This window comes from Grampus griseus (genome assembly GCF_964374135.1).
Source record: "Grampus griseus genome assembly, chromosome: 13".
Taxonomy (NCBI): Eukaryota; Metazoa; Chordata; class Mammalia; order Artiodactyla; family Delphinidae; genus Grampus; species Grampus griseus.
Window position 1 is genome coordinate 81,611,232 of NC_139007.1, and position 16,758 is coordinate 81,627,989.

Below are 16,758 nucleotides of genomic sequence, written 5' to 3' on the forward strand. Positions count from 1 at the left end.
CTAAGCTTTACAGTGACTCATTAAACCCCATGAAGAGTTTTTATCTTAACTCAGAGGGAAGGGGAAGACAGTGAAAGCAAACAGAAGAGGTCTGACCATCTCTTATTCCAAGCTGTTCGATAGCCCACGCGCTGCAGCCTCTGATGGTCAACAGCTCAGTGGATCATTGTCTCTTACGTGTCTTTGGTTGTTGCTGTGAAACACTCAGGGTATAAGGAAATCTATTAACTACAGAGGACAAGTTCCGAGAGAGAGAGAGGAGAACAGCTTTGTATCTAACACATGCTGGGATACCAGAAGTAGAGAAGCCGGGGAAGGCACGGGGGAGCTTTCCTCACTGCAGTGAGTGCCACGGCCAAACCCAGGATGCACTGCCTTGTCCTTCTCCTCCAGAGAGAAGCCCTCCCTTCCCTCTTCAGGTCGCTTCTGCTTCTGCTCAGCCCAAGCCCCTGGAAGCTTTCATCTGGGGCAGTAGGCACACAGTACTGTGGGACGTCCCGAGATAGGATGTGCCTGGATGGATGTGCTTCTGAATCTTTTGTGAAATTCAACTGCCTGCCCTCCATTTCACCCTGGGTGGGGAAATGCCAGTGGCTTGGATGGTTATGTTTCATTTGGAATCATTCTAAATAGTTTAATTAATTTATCATGTTGAAAAATCCACCTTGCTTTCTGAATCTGTTCCCCATCTTAATTTCCACCAGAGGCACATAGGCTACGGTGCCCTTAGAAGAATATTGACTCGGCCTTGCTGTAACCTTGGTATGTCTTCACCATCTACCAAAAGCGAAACAGAGTACTCTTAGGAACTCTAGTCCTAAATCCTGTCTCTTATTTCTTGACTCCAAATGAGAAAGTCAGTGCTTAACCACCTCTTTGAGATTTAAATAGAGGTTACGACAGTGCAAATACACATGATTTCAAATTGCAAACTGACAGATTTGGGAATCTCCATAGGTGTGTACAAATCATACAAGTGCAGGTTTTGATGAAATGTGCAATCAGCATTGCTTTGTTAAATTTAAGTTTTCTTTAAATAGACACTTAAATGTAGAAAGACACTTAAAATTATAAAGTAAATCTCAGGCTATTATCTCCTTCTCTTGATTATACAAACTCTTTTCTCCTCAAACAGCTACAATCCAGGTTCTGGCCATCTCCTACTGCTTCTGCCCTGCGCTGAGAGATTGTTTCCTTTTCTATACCATGGAAGATGTCTAAATACTAGAAACAATGTTATGGTAAAATGTATGACAAAGAAATTTGCATTACCCACGATTGCGTTGAAGGAGTGGCTGCACCCAATAGGCCATAGATACATGGATTAAAGATACATTTTTTGTAACTGGGGCTTTATGATCTCATGAACGGTCTCAAGACATTTATGTAAAACACTACAATCCAAGACAATAGTAGGTCGAGCACACACACCACATCTTAAACAGTATCACACACATCTGCCAGTTCTGAGCTGGTGACAGAAATTACGAATAAGCTTGTTTTTATCATTTGTTCCTCACGAGATCGTCCTTTGAAGTTTCAGAAACAACTCACTGAATCAGTAGTAATCCATTTGGATAACTGTATGCAGCTTGCATTATTTTAATTCAAATTTAAATCTGATTGCTTCATTGTAGGGGTTTCAAAAAGATATCTATAATTTTGGACTCTTGGCATAATCTAAGGTAGCCGAGGTTTTTAAATTGCTTAATTTGAAAGAGCTCATTTTTCAAAATATATTCACACTCCTATATGTAACTGGTAATGCTGTACACTGCATTCTGTGCTGTTGAGAATAGGTATAGATTTCTGGTCAATCAACACCAAACTCATCTCTAGACATCCCAATACTCAGATTCATCTTGTATCATTTTCATTTTTGAAATTCAGGCCAGTTGAATTAGTCATGTTTAAAATAGTCTAGTATAATCACACACACACACAGACACACACACACACATGAATGTATATAAAACTGGAGAAAGCTGAAAAAGGTTGGTGGATTATGTCAATGTCAGTTTTCTTATTGGGGTATAACACTGTAGCCATGCAAGAAATCACCACTGGGGAAAACTGGCTGAAAGGTACATGGGATCTCTCTATTATTTCTTACAATTGCATGTGCATCAATTATCTCAAAAATTTAAAGAAAAGAAGCAAGGAAGACAACAATACATTATATCACCATTTAGTTTTTAAAAATATGTATATGTCTTATGTATCTATACATATACAGACTTACCTGCATACATGTACAAACATAAGAGCCATGCATACATATGTCTCTGTATGTGTGTACATGTCTTTCTAAATATGTGTGTATATATATGCTACTTCTGTAAGGATACCTAAGAAATCACTAATGCTGTTGTTTCCGAGGAGGAAAACTAAAGAAACAGAATGCTTATTTGCTTTTCACAGGATACCCCTCTGTGCATGTTGAATTTTGTGCTATTGGCATTACTCATTCAAAAAATAATTCTTTAAGAGTGAGGACAAAATAGACATTTCAAACCTAAAACAAACAGAAACAAACCAAAGAATCTTAGCATACACTAAAAGCCTTAGTGAACCCATGTAAGAAGTCCTAACTGTGACACACACACACACACTGGCAGTGAAGATGCAAATAGAGAAACAAGAGAAAGTCTCTTACGGCTGGAGATGCAGTAGGACAGCCGGCAGTTGATCTTCCGGAAAAGTTGCTTGTTAATTGGCCAGAGGAGGAGAGTGAAGAGCTGAATGGTGTTGATGATGAGCCCCGAGGCGATAAACACGTAACAGAAGATGAGATGGCACAGGAACTGAGACTTCAGCAATGCGATGAGGTCCATGCTGGGTGGGCGCTCCTCCGCCAAACCACAAACGCCCACCGTAGAACACGTCCAGAGGACAGGACGGCCGGGACTCAGGAATACGCCTGAAACACACACCGATGTCAAATGTGAGAAAAAATATTATCTGCTCTTACAGGCAGGGGAAAAAAACTCTTAGAAGAAAAATATACTCTCGAGATTAAACACATTCTACAAGGAATTCTCTGGTGGTCCCGTGGTTAGGATTCCAAGCTTTCACTGCAAGGGGCACGGGTTTGATCCCTGGTCAGGGAACTAAGGTCCCCGCAAGCCAAGTGGCCAAAAATTAAAAAATTTTAAACACGTTGTACATTCGTTGATTTATTTTTATTTCAAAAACTTTTTTTTTTCTTTTTTTTTTTTTGGCCAAGCCGTGCAGCTTGTGGGATCTTAACTCCCCGACCAGGGACTGAAGCCAGGCCCTCAGCGCGAAGTCCTAACCACTGGACCGCCCGGGAATTCCAGCAAGCATTTATAATAGCGCTTCCTTAAGGTTGGGCACAGTTTCAGTCCTTTAAAAAGAATAGTTCCTTTAACTGCACTAATGCCTGCGAGGCGGGCACTGTTATTACAGAGGAGGGAATGAGGCCCACAGAGGTTAAGCAACTTGGTCAGGGTTCCACAGGCCTCACTGCTAAGAAGAGGCTGGTGGCCAGAGTCCGCATCTCTAGACCTTCCCTCCTGCCTGCCTACTGCCCCCGAGCGACCCCTCCACACCTCCCTCCACTCGTCATCTCCAGATCTCAGTCCAAACGGCACCTCTTCTGGCAAGACCTCCCCGAATGCATGCCTGCCCGGGGGAGGCTGGGGGCCACCCCTGGGGTGGTGTTTGGAGGGGGGCGCCCAGGCGGCACCCTCTGCCGTTACTGTGTTACTGCTTTGCCTGTTCGCCTTCCTACACTGGACTGTCCCTCCTCCGGGGCACACGACTATTCTGAAGATCATCCCTGTCTCCCCCAGCCTTGAAGCAATCACTGGCACAGAGTTGGAACTTAATTAAAAATACATATATGGGACTTCCCTGGTGGCGCAATGGTTAAGAATCCGCCTGCCAATGCAGGGGACACAGGTTCGAGCCCTGGTCTGGGAAGATCCCACATGCGGCGGAGCAACGAAGCCCGTGTGCCACAACTACTGAGCCTGCGCTCTAGAGCCCACAAACCACAACTACTGAGCCTGTGCCCCATAACTACTGAAGCCTGTGCACCTAGAGCCCGTGCTCCACAGTAAGAGAAGCCACCGCACCGCAACGAAGAGTAGCCCCCGCTCACCGCAACTAGAGAAAGCCCACCAGCAGCAACGAAGACCCAATGCAGCCAAAAACTAAATAAATGAATGAATAAGAATTTAAAAAAATACATATATATTTGTGGAATGATTTAATGAAGGGAAACAAGGGATGAACTTTGAGATATCAGTAAACACAAATAACCAACTATGAAGGCAAGAGGAACATGCCACCACACTCCTGACACACACACACACACACACACACACATGTGCACGCACACATGCACCCTTAAGAGTTCTAAGATTGAACAGAAACTCAAAACATGCACAGCGGCCAGACTCACGGCCCTGTCATCAGTCTCCAACCCCAGAATGGAATAATGAAATAACTGTCCAGTTTGGCAGATTAAGCCTTTGAGGAACAGCCTGGAGGCAGGAGGTTCAAATACTCTGCTGGAGAAAACATATGTCTGAGAGCATGATGCGTAGCAGGCTAGCTTCTCCCAGAAGCAGAACGTCATTGCAAACGACCTCAGGAACAGCTCCAACGGCAGGACGAACTTTCTAACAGTAATAGTGAAGAGACCCTAGGCGTCATTACAATCTTTATGGATAATACTGTCCCGCAAAAAATCTGTACGACAGTATCACATATATGATCTCATTTTAAGCCTCAGATGAATCCCATGAGTATTATTATTATCCCATTTTTCGGAGTAAGAAACTGAGATGCCCCATAGGTTGGGCGATTTGCCTGAGGTCGCCACCATCAGTAACTGACCTTAAGATTCAGTCTGACGGGGCTTCCCTGGTGGCACAGTGGTTAAGAATCCGCCTGCCAATGCAGGGGACATGGGTTCGAGCCCTGGTCCGGGAAGATCTCACATGCCGCGGAGCAACTAAGCCCGTGCACCACAACTACTGAAGCCTGCACACCACAACCACTGAAGGCCACTCGCCTACAGTCCGTGCTCTGCAACAAGAGAAGCCACCGCAATGAGAAGCCCATGCACCACAACAAAGAGCAGCCCCCGCTCGCCGCAACTAGAGAAAGCCCGCGCGCAGCAACAGACCCAACGCAGCCATAATTAATTAATTAATTATTTTAAAAGTGCTTAAAAGGATTCAGTCTGACGTCCGAGCTCTTTCTCCTCCAGCTCTCTGGGCGACTTTACCCCTGGGGTGTGAGGTGGGGCTTCTCCTGGGCTCAGAACTCCCCTCCACAGAGCAGCCCAGAAAGGAGCCCAGGGCAAAAGCAGCGCAGCGTTCAGTGAGGTTCACAGTCCCAAACTAGGCGCGGAGCTGGGGACACGGGACTCGCTTCTGGGACTCCTAGGCTGGTTCTGAGGACAGTCTTGGGCATAAGGACAGTCACAAGGTGCATTCCTGTAAAACATGACCCTCGCTTAGACTAACTGGAAGGCACCTGTGATTCCTATGTGTTTCTGAGACGAGGGGAATAGAAAGTACCTTTGGCCTGATTTCTCTGAAGTCAGCTCAGCTCAGCTGAGACCATCTGTCTCCCCAGAAGCCCTGCTCTCTGGCACAAAGCCAGGACGCTGCAGGGGCTGAAGCAGCCCTTCTTCAATGTTTTTCAGAAAGCACTGCCCTGGGACACCTCCAAGTTGTCAAACTCTTTACTTAGTTTCAACACACCCAGTCTCTCTCGAAGGCACAGACGCTAAGCTGGTAGCTCACCTCAATGCACTTGGCTTTCAGGAGCTACATGAATAGAAGTGACGCACGTCGGTGACGATTCAGCAGCGGCTAGAGTCCGAGGTGGACTGTATTCATTTGTCCTTGGATTGGCCTCTAAAAGCTTCCAGACACTCTGGGCCAGAGGAAGTGTGATTCTTCACTAGGTTTCTGGGACCTAGTGTTTGGAAGGTATTTGCCAAGTCCTTTGCTTTGCTGACTTAACACTAAGAAATGGAAGTCAGCTGGTACTGGAAACGCAGGGGATCGAATGCCGCCTTCCTCGGTTTCCTGTCAGAAGTAGGGCATGACGAAGAAAAAGTCAGCTTTTCTTTTTTTCCTTGTATAAGTCCAGGGACCAGCATGCCCTTTAGTAAAACCTTCGCTAGTACTGCATGAACCAGGGGTCTAACACAACGTTGGTGAGCTTCAGGAGTCACGAGGGGGGTCACAGACAGGCGAGCCTTGGCTGGCTTTGTTTTGCCCCAGATCCCCTTCCTAGACTGGTGTGGGTTTGGAGTTCAACTGTCTGGGTTTGAAGCTCTGGGTTGCGTATCCTCAGGTGAATTAACTTTTCTGAATCTCGGATTCTTTATCTACAAAAAGGGCTAATAGATTGCAATCAAAATTCCAAGGAGGCTATTGTTTTTTGCAAAACTTTAGTTGATTCTCAAATTTATATTCAAGAGCAAAAACGACAAGAACAGCAAAGGAAATGCATGATGAACAATAAGGTAAGAAGTGCTGTGAGTTTATGAAACAATTTAACTGATTATTAAAAGAGAGACAAGGCTAAACTTTTTAGGGGGGGTGTCTAGTGGGTGAATACGTGTTGCATGTCTTAAGTTTATTCCAGATAGAAGTTTGGGGGGACCATCCTACCCTTCTTGACTAAAGGCAAGCTTTCTCTCTAATGTGGTGATTTGCCAATTCGGTACCATACTGAGGAAAGATGGTGTAAAGATCTGACCAGTGACAAAAACAGGTAGAGAGAAAGCATTTTAAAATTCTTGCCTTTTCCTCTAATTTTTGGTGGAAGGATTACAGGTGGTTTCTCTTTTCTTGCCCGTGTTTTATTGTTCTTTTCTATAATGAGAATGAGATTCTCCCCCTTCCTGGGCACAGAGCTGGATGGACGCGTTTCCCAGCATCCCTGCCATTGGTCAGATGTGGTCAGAGGGTGGAGCACACGGGATGATGAAGGTGGTCCCTGCAGGCTGCTTGCAAACTTGATGAGGAAGAACCACGGGGTGGGCTCACCCTGTCAGGTGAGCGGAAAGGTGGAAATCCAGCCGATCAGCAACGGACCAGAGAAATTCTGGAACGTGAAGGCAACCTGAGACCACCTTGAATCCAAGCACAGCTGACGGTGAGGGTGATACAGGCCAGATGCTAGGGGGTAAGGGACGTTGCAGGAACGTTCGAATCTGGCAGTCCTGGCTAGAAATCCAGGCTCGGCCGCTGCCTAGCTCCATCCCTTACTGAACTTCCACAGCCCCCAGCTTCCTCCTCTGCGAAACCAGAACAAGACCGCCAACACAAGGTTGCCGCAAGGCTCACGTATAATAAAGCATCTGAAACACTTAACACGATGCCTGGAACACAGGGAGCTCACAATAATGGGAGAATTTTTCTCTCATTTCAAGAAAAGAAAGAAGGAGCAGCTAAGATGTATGACTTTGGCATCCCTGGGAAAGCCAGTGAGATATAAATCAGTTTTCCTTCTCACTCCCTATCTACTGATAGAGCCTGATGTTTTCTTTAATTTACCTTGAAGTGTGTTAAAACATTGCCTCCCCCATTTGTTTTCATTCTAATCTGTCCTTTACTGCTAGTGACTCTGAAATGGGAAGTGATGCGTTCACCAAAACTCACATGGATGGTACCCTTTTAACTAGGTAATAACCTTGGCAAAGCATGGAGATGACAAAGGGACTTCGGAATAAGGGAAAGCACCAGCCAGCAGGATGCTTTCATTACCCTTGTGTTTCCCACGCAGATTTCTACCCTGAAACTGGGCAGATGCAGAGAAGCTGGCGTGCACACACCGGTGGAGCTTTGCTACCTGGGACTCCTGCAGGGTGAGGGGTGGGAACGCAGATGGCATCAGCGGAAACATAAACAAATAAAAGCAGCCCAGAATCTCCCCATGAGAGAATTCAAGGTGCATCCTTCTCTAAAGACGCGGCTTCAACGTAAAGCATCAAATTAGAGAACCAACGGGAGGACCTGAGTTAAGACTTGGGTCTTCTGCCCTAGTCACTATGCTGCAACTATTAAATAAGCACGAGCTTCAGACACACTCAGGAAGAGACTAAACCTGAAACGGGATGAACTCTTTCACTAGCTTGTTTCTAAAGATTTTGGTGGGGGTTTTTTTTTGTTTTGTTTTTTGTACATTTACATGACGGAATTAAACCAGGTCAGGGTTTTAGAAGAAGCCAAAGCTTCCTTCCAAAGAAATCACTCCAGGTGGAATTGCTAAGATAATGCCCATGATCAATTTAGTACCATCACTGAAATCTATACGACCCATTATTTAGGCTCTTTTAATCCCAAACACCAGAAGAGTGTTCACAAAACAGAAGAGATATCTAACAAATGCTAATTGAAACGATGCTACTTTTTATATTGCAAACTAAAACTGATAATACGCCATTTTAAAAGAGTTGGGGTGAAACGGACTCATTCTCACAATGAGAACCACCACACGATCTTTTTAGAAAGCAACGTGGCATACACAGAAAGACCTCAACATCTTCACACCACTTGATTTCGTAGGCCAACCTCTGACCATCTCTCTCAAGGATAAAACTAGCTTTTAGAAAATTCTCTCTGCACCAAGATATTCAACCAGTATTATTTATAAGCACCCAAAATTAGAAACCACTTACCTTTCTGACATGAGCAAACAATCAAGTGAATTATGGGAAACCCACACAATCGAATGAAGAAAGTATCACTGTAATAGGTTTGTAGGAAGATGGAAACATTTTCATTATGATATTGGGAGATAAATGTCACCGAATTATATAGAGAGAGAATAATCGCAACTCTAAAAACACTACCAGTAGTTATCTTTCTGTGTGTGCGCACACAACGCAAGCAGGGCTGGCTGGTGGACTTTGTTTCCGGACGAATACTTTTGGTCTGTAAGGCAGAGAATGCCCAGGCACAATGGTGCCCTGCAGGAAAGGGACATGGATGCGGTCCCAGGGGAAATGAGTGGCGGACTGTTCCGGGGGTCCAACTTTCAGATCTCGAATTCTACTTTAAGTTAAATAAATTTAGCAAGATCTCCAAGAGGGCAGCAACGAACTCGTGGCAGCCCGAGGCAGCCACTTAGCACTTCCTCCTGAGAAACATGGATAAATTTAGTTTTGGATTCCCGGGAGTTACACTGGCCCAAGGCCCAAAACAAAACACGAGAGAAAGTGTTCTAGACTGAATTTAACTGTCTCTGGGACCATCTCTTACTAAAATATTCCTCAATTAAAAAATTATCATTGTCTAATGGGTTGGCAGAAGCCTCTATAAAATTAGCTTTTTTAAAGATTGATGGAACACTCCTTTGTCTAATACCCCTGTACCATATATGAAGTCCATTAAAACAAAAACTCCAAAGAAGTCATAAATCATACTCAACTATTTCATTACATCCAATAATAAATAACCCTCACTCAGTCTCTCTCCAAAATCTAATTTTAGGATAATAAAAATGTAAGTCTATAGAAAACTGAGGTTTCTAAGTTTATGTTTAACAGTTGCTTCTGAGCAGCTTATAAGAGAAAAAGAAATCCTAAAGAGTTTTAAATCTAATCCAAGGAAACCAGGATCAGGTAAACCCAGATGGATAACCTAGGTAACTTTTCCTGTCATAAGAAAAAACAAAGATAAAGGAAATTAAATGAGGTATCCTCCAAGGCCTTTTGTAGCTCTGACAGCTACAAGATTAAAATATCTAGAGTTAAACATCAGGTCTTCTGAATGGTACCCAGTGCAGCAGAATAAGTCCACTGAATGTTTTACACGCACATTGTCTCATTAACTGTCACAAAAACCTACTATGGAAGGTATTGTTATCCCCATTTTACAGATGAGGAAACTGAGGTTTAGTGAGACCAGGGAACATGCAAAAGTCAAATAGAGAGTAAACTAAGCTCAGGTTAGGCTGCCTTTAAGACAGGAAGCCCAAGGCAGCTAGACTCCACAGGAACGTGGCCTTATTTCATGAACTTGGTTCCATATTTCACCTCCCGGTTCCCTGTCTGACTGTTGGGGTGATCGTGAGTTTTTGAGTCACTGCCCCAGCGGTCAGTCCTGCAGAGACCCAGTCATGCCCTCCTTCCAGGTAGAAGGTCTGCCATCCCCAAACCCCAATCCAGCTCTCCCACGGTCCCTGGGATTGGAGGGCTCTGACCTCACAGAGTTGGTGCAGTCGGAGCGAGCTGGTGCCTAGCTGCATCTCCAACAACCAAGAGTGTGTGAACTCTTTTATAAGATACTCAGTGGAAAATATATTTTTAAATTATGTTCGATCTCTGGAAGTTTCCAAAAAATTTTATGAAGGACTTTTATGAAGTCCTGATAAAACTCGAATATCATGAAATCATGAAACCCAAAACTGAAATGAAAATTAATCTTCCAAGTGGGGAAGCAGACACATTTCTGCTTTAAATGAGTCTATTCCAATTAATCTTGAAACCTTTTCAAAAATGGAAGACTGATGGAGGTTGCATGGAGACTTTTATAATCTTCGCACCATTATTGCTGCCACGTGGCACGGCCATCAACTCAGTCACACACCTGTGAAGGCTGAAAATCTATGGAGGCTGAGGAAGAGGAAGGGGCCGCTCTCGCCTCCCCTCCCATCCAAGCAGGGAGATGGCCTGCGACCAGCTCAGGGCCTCCAGGAGCAGGCGTGAGGTACGTGCATCGCCAGCTGGCACCCGCAACAAAAAGGAGAGCTTTATTCAGTGTAGAATCCACCTCCTACTCCAGTTCTACCGTCACCACGGCAACACGGTCAGGACAGCGGTCTCATCACACTGCCCACCTCTCTCCTTCCCACGTGGGTCGTGACAAAGCCGTGTGGCCAAGGCACGCCGCCTAAGGGGAACCTCGGCAGGTGGCCGCTGGTGTCAAGCCCATCTACCTACCGTGTGACGCTGGGCGACGAACTTGTCTTCTCTGAGCCTCGGTTTCTGCATCCGTTTAATGGAGGCAATAATCCGGTCCCCAGGGATGTTGCGCTGATGAGCTGCAGCAGCCAGCTCAGGCCTCAGGAGGGCACTCCTGGGTACCAGGGTCCACCGGGGCTCCCAGACTGCCTGGGACATGCCCCTCCTTCAGCTGCTTCTCCCACGTGCCCCCACCCCAAAACCAGCTACCACCTTTTTTTTACTAAACTTTCCGCCTGTGGCTCTCATGATCCATTTCTTTTGTTTGTTTTCGTAAAATTTTTCTCATTGGAACATGTCTTTTCGGACATCCGCACAATCCAGAATGCCTCTGAGCCCAAAGTGCCTTGTGAGGCTGCCCCGAAGTCCACTCACGAGTTTTAACGAAGGGACCACGTCTCCATTCCCAACCTAAAGGAAGACAGTTCACAGTCATCTGTTCTGAGGCCCTCTTTATAATGATGGGTAATACCTGTTAGTTCCCATAGAAATTATATTAAAGAAATGAGTTGAAGAAAACAGTATGAAGGTGCCTCAAAACACCAAAAATAGAGCTGCCATGTGATCCTGCAATCCCACTCCTGGGCATATGTTCGGGGAAAACTATAATTTGAAAATATACATGCACCCCTATGTTCACAGCAGCACTATTTACAATAGCCAAGACATGGAAACTACCTAAATGTCCACCAACAGATGAATGAACAGAGAAGTTGTGGTACATATATACAATGGAATACTACTCAGCCATAAAAAGGAATGAAATAATGCCATTTGCAGCAACATGGATGGACCTAGAGATGATCATACTAAGCGAAGTCAGTCAGAAAGAGAAAGACAAATATCATGTGATATCACTTATATGTGGAATCTAAAATATGACACAAATGAACTTATCTATGAAACAGAAACAGACTCACAGACATAGAGAACAGACTTGTGGTTGCCAAGGGGGAGAGGGGTGGGAGAGGGATGGACTGGGGGTTTGGGATTAGCAGATGCCAACTATTATATATAAAATGGATAAACAAACAACAAGGTCCTACTGTAGAGCACAGGGAACTCTATTCAGTATCCTGTGATAAACCATGATGGAAAAGAATATGAAAAAGAATGTATATATGTATAACTGGATCACTTTGCTGCCGTACAGCAGAAATTAACACTTCATTGTAGATCAACTATACTTCAACAAAATAAATTTTAAAAAAAGAAAAGAGCTGAACATAATACAATAAATATGAACCTTGTTCTGACTTCATGGAGGAGCAATAAAAACTGGTATTGACAAGACGCAGACTCTCAGCACTCTGGTGCCCTGTGACTATGCCAGTATTGCCCTGACCTCACGGAGCCTTACGATAAGGAGCTGAGGACGCAATTCTCGCCAGATGTTATATGTAAAGGACGAGCAGATAAAAGATGTGTCTGCATCACAAGGGGGCAGTTGGAGTGGGCAGGCTTCTGAGTAGTGTGGAGCCGGGGCCAGTTACCAGCGCAGACAGACGTGTGCTCGGGTCCCCAGCAAAGCACGGCACCTAATTGTTTTCATAAAAGCTGCTCTTTGATATTTCAAAATAAACCGAAAACCAATAATAATAAAAAGCCTTTAAAATTAAGACTTATGGGGCTTCCCTGGTGGCGCAGTGGTTGAGAGTCTGCCTGCCGATGCAGGGGACGCGGGTTCGTGCCCCGGTCCGGGAGGATCCCATATGCCGCGGAGCGGCTGGGCCCGTGAGCCATGGCCGCTGAGCCTGCGCATCTGGAGCCTGTGCCCCGCAACGGGAGAGGCCACAGCAGTGAGAGGCCCGCGTACCGCAAAAAAATAAAAATAAAAAAAAAATTAAGACTTATGGCAAAATTCAAAACATTGTTGGAAATTTCCTTAAACTCATTTTATAATTCAATATTTTCATTTTCAGTACCCATTGGGGGAAGGGGTACAACCCTAACCTTTTCAGTATTGAGGAGCTCTAACCTTTAAGCAGGCTCCCCTATGGACAAACAACTGCACGTGGTCTGTGAGTGGCCAAGCCAGGACACCGTGGGGATACCACCGAACAGAGTCAGCCAAGCACATCCTCCGGCATCGTTTTGCAGTAAAGTTGAGAAGATCGCCCAAATCTCTCCACTCCTTCTGGCCTGGCCCACCTAGTCTGTCTGGGTCGCCAGCTCCATCAGGAGTGATGACTCTCACCATTATTCTGAGGATGACACACTGCCTGTGGCCACGTGAGCAGGGCACGTAACCCGCAGAGGTCACCAGCCTTGGACAAATGGCCAAACTGCTAGCTCTTGGGGGGGGCTCCAAGCATCAGAGACAGGCCATCTCAGAAAGCCAAGCAGACGTGAAGTGACAGTAACCAAAGCTTGAAAAGCATATGTCACAAAACCATGTGGACGTGGGAAGCTCTACACAGCAGCTAACTGGTGCAAATACAAGTCAGGAGGCATCATGACTGGGAACTGATTTTGCACCGGGACGTGTCAACTGGACTACAGCCCTCCTTGGGAACCCAGAAATCATGACTCTACTAGTGGCTGAAGAAATAAATGCAGAAGCGGAGGCACCAGTATTGAGTCGGGGGCTGGGTTTGACTACTGATCATCTATCCGTGTGTCCGTATCACCTTGGTTACCTGGCCTCTAGAAATCTCAGCTTCCTCATCTGTCAGTGGGAGGCTCTGCCAGATACACTGACCCCACAAGGGTGGTGGGAGAGGTCAGTGAGGTAAGAAAAGAATGTGCAAAGGCTCTGCTGGGCGGACGCTTAGGCACCTGTAACCACTCTCAGTTCTATGGCTCAGAAAATGGAAAATGGGGCCACTTGTCCAGATGTCCTCAACTAGAATGCTTCTGATTCATGGAAACTAACATGGCCTTAGTACCCTGGGGTACTTACCAGGGAGTAGGATTTGGAGGAAGCACCCTGCTGGCTCTGTCATGATCAAGAGTTCACTGTAGGTGGGGTGGGTCCCTGAGGGTCTGCTCAGAGGAGCTAATTTGGGTGGGGACAGCAAGTGATCTTTTTTATTTTAATTTATTATTTTTGGCTGCATTGGGTCTTTGTTGCTGCGCATGGACTTTCTGTAGTTGTGGCGAGCGGGGGCTACTCTTCACTGCGGTGTGGGGGCTTCTCATTGCGATGGCTTCTCTTGTTGTGGAGCACGGGCTCTAGGTGTGTGGGCTTCAGTAGTTGTGGCTCGCAGGCTCTAGAGCACAAGCTCAGTAGTTGTGGCACACGGGCTCAGTAGTTGTGGCTCGCGGTCTCTAGAGCGCAGGCTCAGTAGTTGTGGCGCACGGGCTTAGTTGCTCCGCGGCATGTGGGATCTTCCCGGACCAGGGCTCAAACTATCGAACCTATGTCCCCTGTGCTGGCAGGTGGATTCTTAACCACTGCGCCACCAGGGAAGCCCCAACAAGTGATCTTTCTTTTTCTTCTGCATCACAGACACCAGTAACCAGGCTCTTTTCTCTCCAGTGGGTCCCTCTCCATTGTCCTCACTGCTCGTTAAGCGCCCTTGACCCTCGAGTTCTCGGAGACCCTGCTGTTGCCCATCCTCATGTTCTGGTAAGGAGGGTAGGGGACAGTGGGAGATCGATAAGACTAGATTTCAAATCTTTCATTTCTTTGATTTTCATAAAGGGATGCCAATGAACCCAGGCAATTTCCCCAACTTGATCCATGCATAATGGACCCGAAGAGAGACTTACTAGAAAACAAATGCACTTAAATGCTTTCCTGACATGAATCATTTATTGAAGACAGAATTGCTGGCTGTGAGCGCTCAAAATAAGTTGACTTACAGTATCCTTGTTTCTAGATAGATCTGAAATACGATCACAGAATATTGACGTACTCAGCTATGAACGATGCTTTTGGGGTCATTATGGACTGGCTATTCCTCGAAAAGTTTCATTAAGAACAGCAGTGATAAAACACAAAACAGGGCCTTCTCTCTCTCTCCTTTTCTTTTTCTACTTTCCTGAGTCACAAAGCTCAGGAATACAGGATGCTTGGTGAAAGCAGTGATGTTCCTTCCAATTTCTGTTAAGTAGAATCTGGAACAGGTATTCTGGGATTCATGCAAACATTCATTAATCCACTGACAACTTTATTCATTCATTAGGTCGTCTGTCCACCAAGCTACCCATTCATCCATTAAGTCAAAAATTCACTGATTCATATTTATTGTTGCAGCTCTATTTATACCATTGCATTAGTCTGCTGAAAGTAAGCACAGGGGATTCTTACAGAGTCCCTCTCTGTGTTTTATGTGGGTGAGTATCATGCCCAATAAACCAAAGTATTTGAGTAATTATTTCCAGGCCCGAGATGAACCCCCAACCCCTTCCACTTCTTACAGAATAAATAGATGCTCAATACATGTTGATTCAATCCAAATTTCTAGACGACCTAATTTAGTCTCCATACCAATAACCCTGAATTGTCAAAAACAACGTACAAAGGGATAACATGAACTGAGAAAGTCCTAGGTTTCTTTCCCATTATAATAAGGACAGAGCAGATGACCCAACAATTTACTCTCCCTACAGAAGCCATGCAGATAAACCCACACGATTTCTTTCTAAACCGTTATATCCTGTAACCAAGCAGAGAATCCTCTTCTACCTCATGAAATTGCATGAGGCAATATATCAAACTGACATGAAAATAACTAAAATGAAAGCAAATTACCTACTTAAACCACAGTAGGGGAGTTCAGATGTTGGTTGGGGAACAGAGTTGACTTTTCTTTAAACAAAGAATCTTCTATTAAAATAAAATCTGGTAAAAGTAAAGGAAATTACTCTCATAGAGTAAGTCACTTAGTGAACCAAAGTCATGAATTCTTTTAAAGGTAATTTCCCTCATTATAACAGTAATTCACATTCATTACAAAAATTTTGTAGTCTAAAATGTAGAAATTTTACCACCTATATGACCACTGACACTTTGGTTTATTTTCTTCTAGTCTTCAGTGAAGACACTGGCTTTTTTTTTTTTTCTTTTTTCTTTGCTAGATAAAACCATTGCAGGGACTTCCCTGGTGGCGCAGTGGTTAAGAATCTGCCTGCCAATGCAGGGAACACGGGTTTGAGCCCTGGTCCAGGAAGATCCCACATGCTACGGAGCAACTAAGCCCGTGAGCCACAACTACTGGAGCCCGTGTGCATAGCACCCATGCTCTTCAACAAGAGAAGCCACCGCAATGAGAAGTCCGGGCACCGCAATGAAGAGTAGCCCCCGCTCGCTGCAACTAGAGAAAGCCCGCATGCAGCAACGAAGACCCAACACAGCCAAAAATAAATAAATAACCATTGCAGAGGCTTTTCGTTTTCAAATATAGTTGCGATCTTCTGTTAAATCAATTTTACATGACCTTTCCTTAACCTTTAGTGAGATCATTTTCAATGTCCTTATCCCAATATAAATACTCTAGTAGTTACACTGGACATATCATAATTGTTATCTTATTGCCTCATCATTGTATTATTTAGGCTTCTTTTGTCTTTTTAATAACAAGTAACGCAGGGAACTTCCTGGGTGGCTCAGTAGTTAAGAATCCACTTACCAGTGCTGGGGACATGGGTTTGATCCCTGGTCTGGGAAGATCCCACATGTCGCAGAGCAACTAACCGCATGTACCACAACTACTGAGCCTGCACTCTAGAGCCCGCGAGCCACAACTACTGAGCCCACATGCCACAACTACTGAGTCCGTGAGCCTAGAGCCCGTGCTCTGCCACGAGAGAAGCCACCGCAATGAGAAGCCCGCGCACAGCAATGAAGAGTA

At 45.1% G+C, this 16,758-nt stretch overlaps 1 protein-coding gene across 1 annotated transcript in view; it reads right to left on the minus strand.

Moving 5' to 3' along the window:
- The window catches only part of AGPAT4 (1-acylglycerol-3-phosphate O-acyltransferase 4), a 106,738-nt gene that overhangs the window by 70,741 nt on the left and 19,239 nt on the right, over positions 1-16,758 (minus strand). Inside the window, exon 2 of the mRNA XM_082668548.1 lies at positions 2,657-2,920. Coding sequence (XP_082524674.1) covers positions 2,657-2,834 — 178 coding nt within the window. The 5' untranslated portion in view covers positions 2,835-2,920. The remainder of the gene's footprint in view (positions 1-2,656; positions 2,921-16,758) is intronic.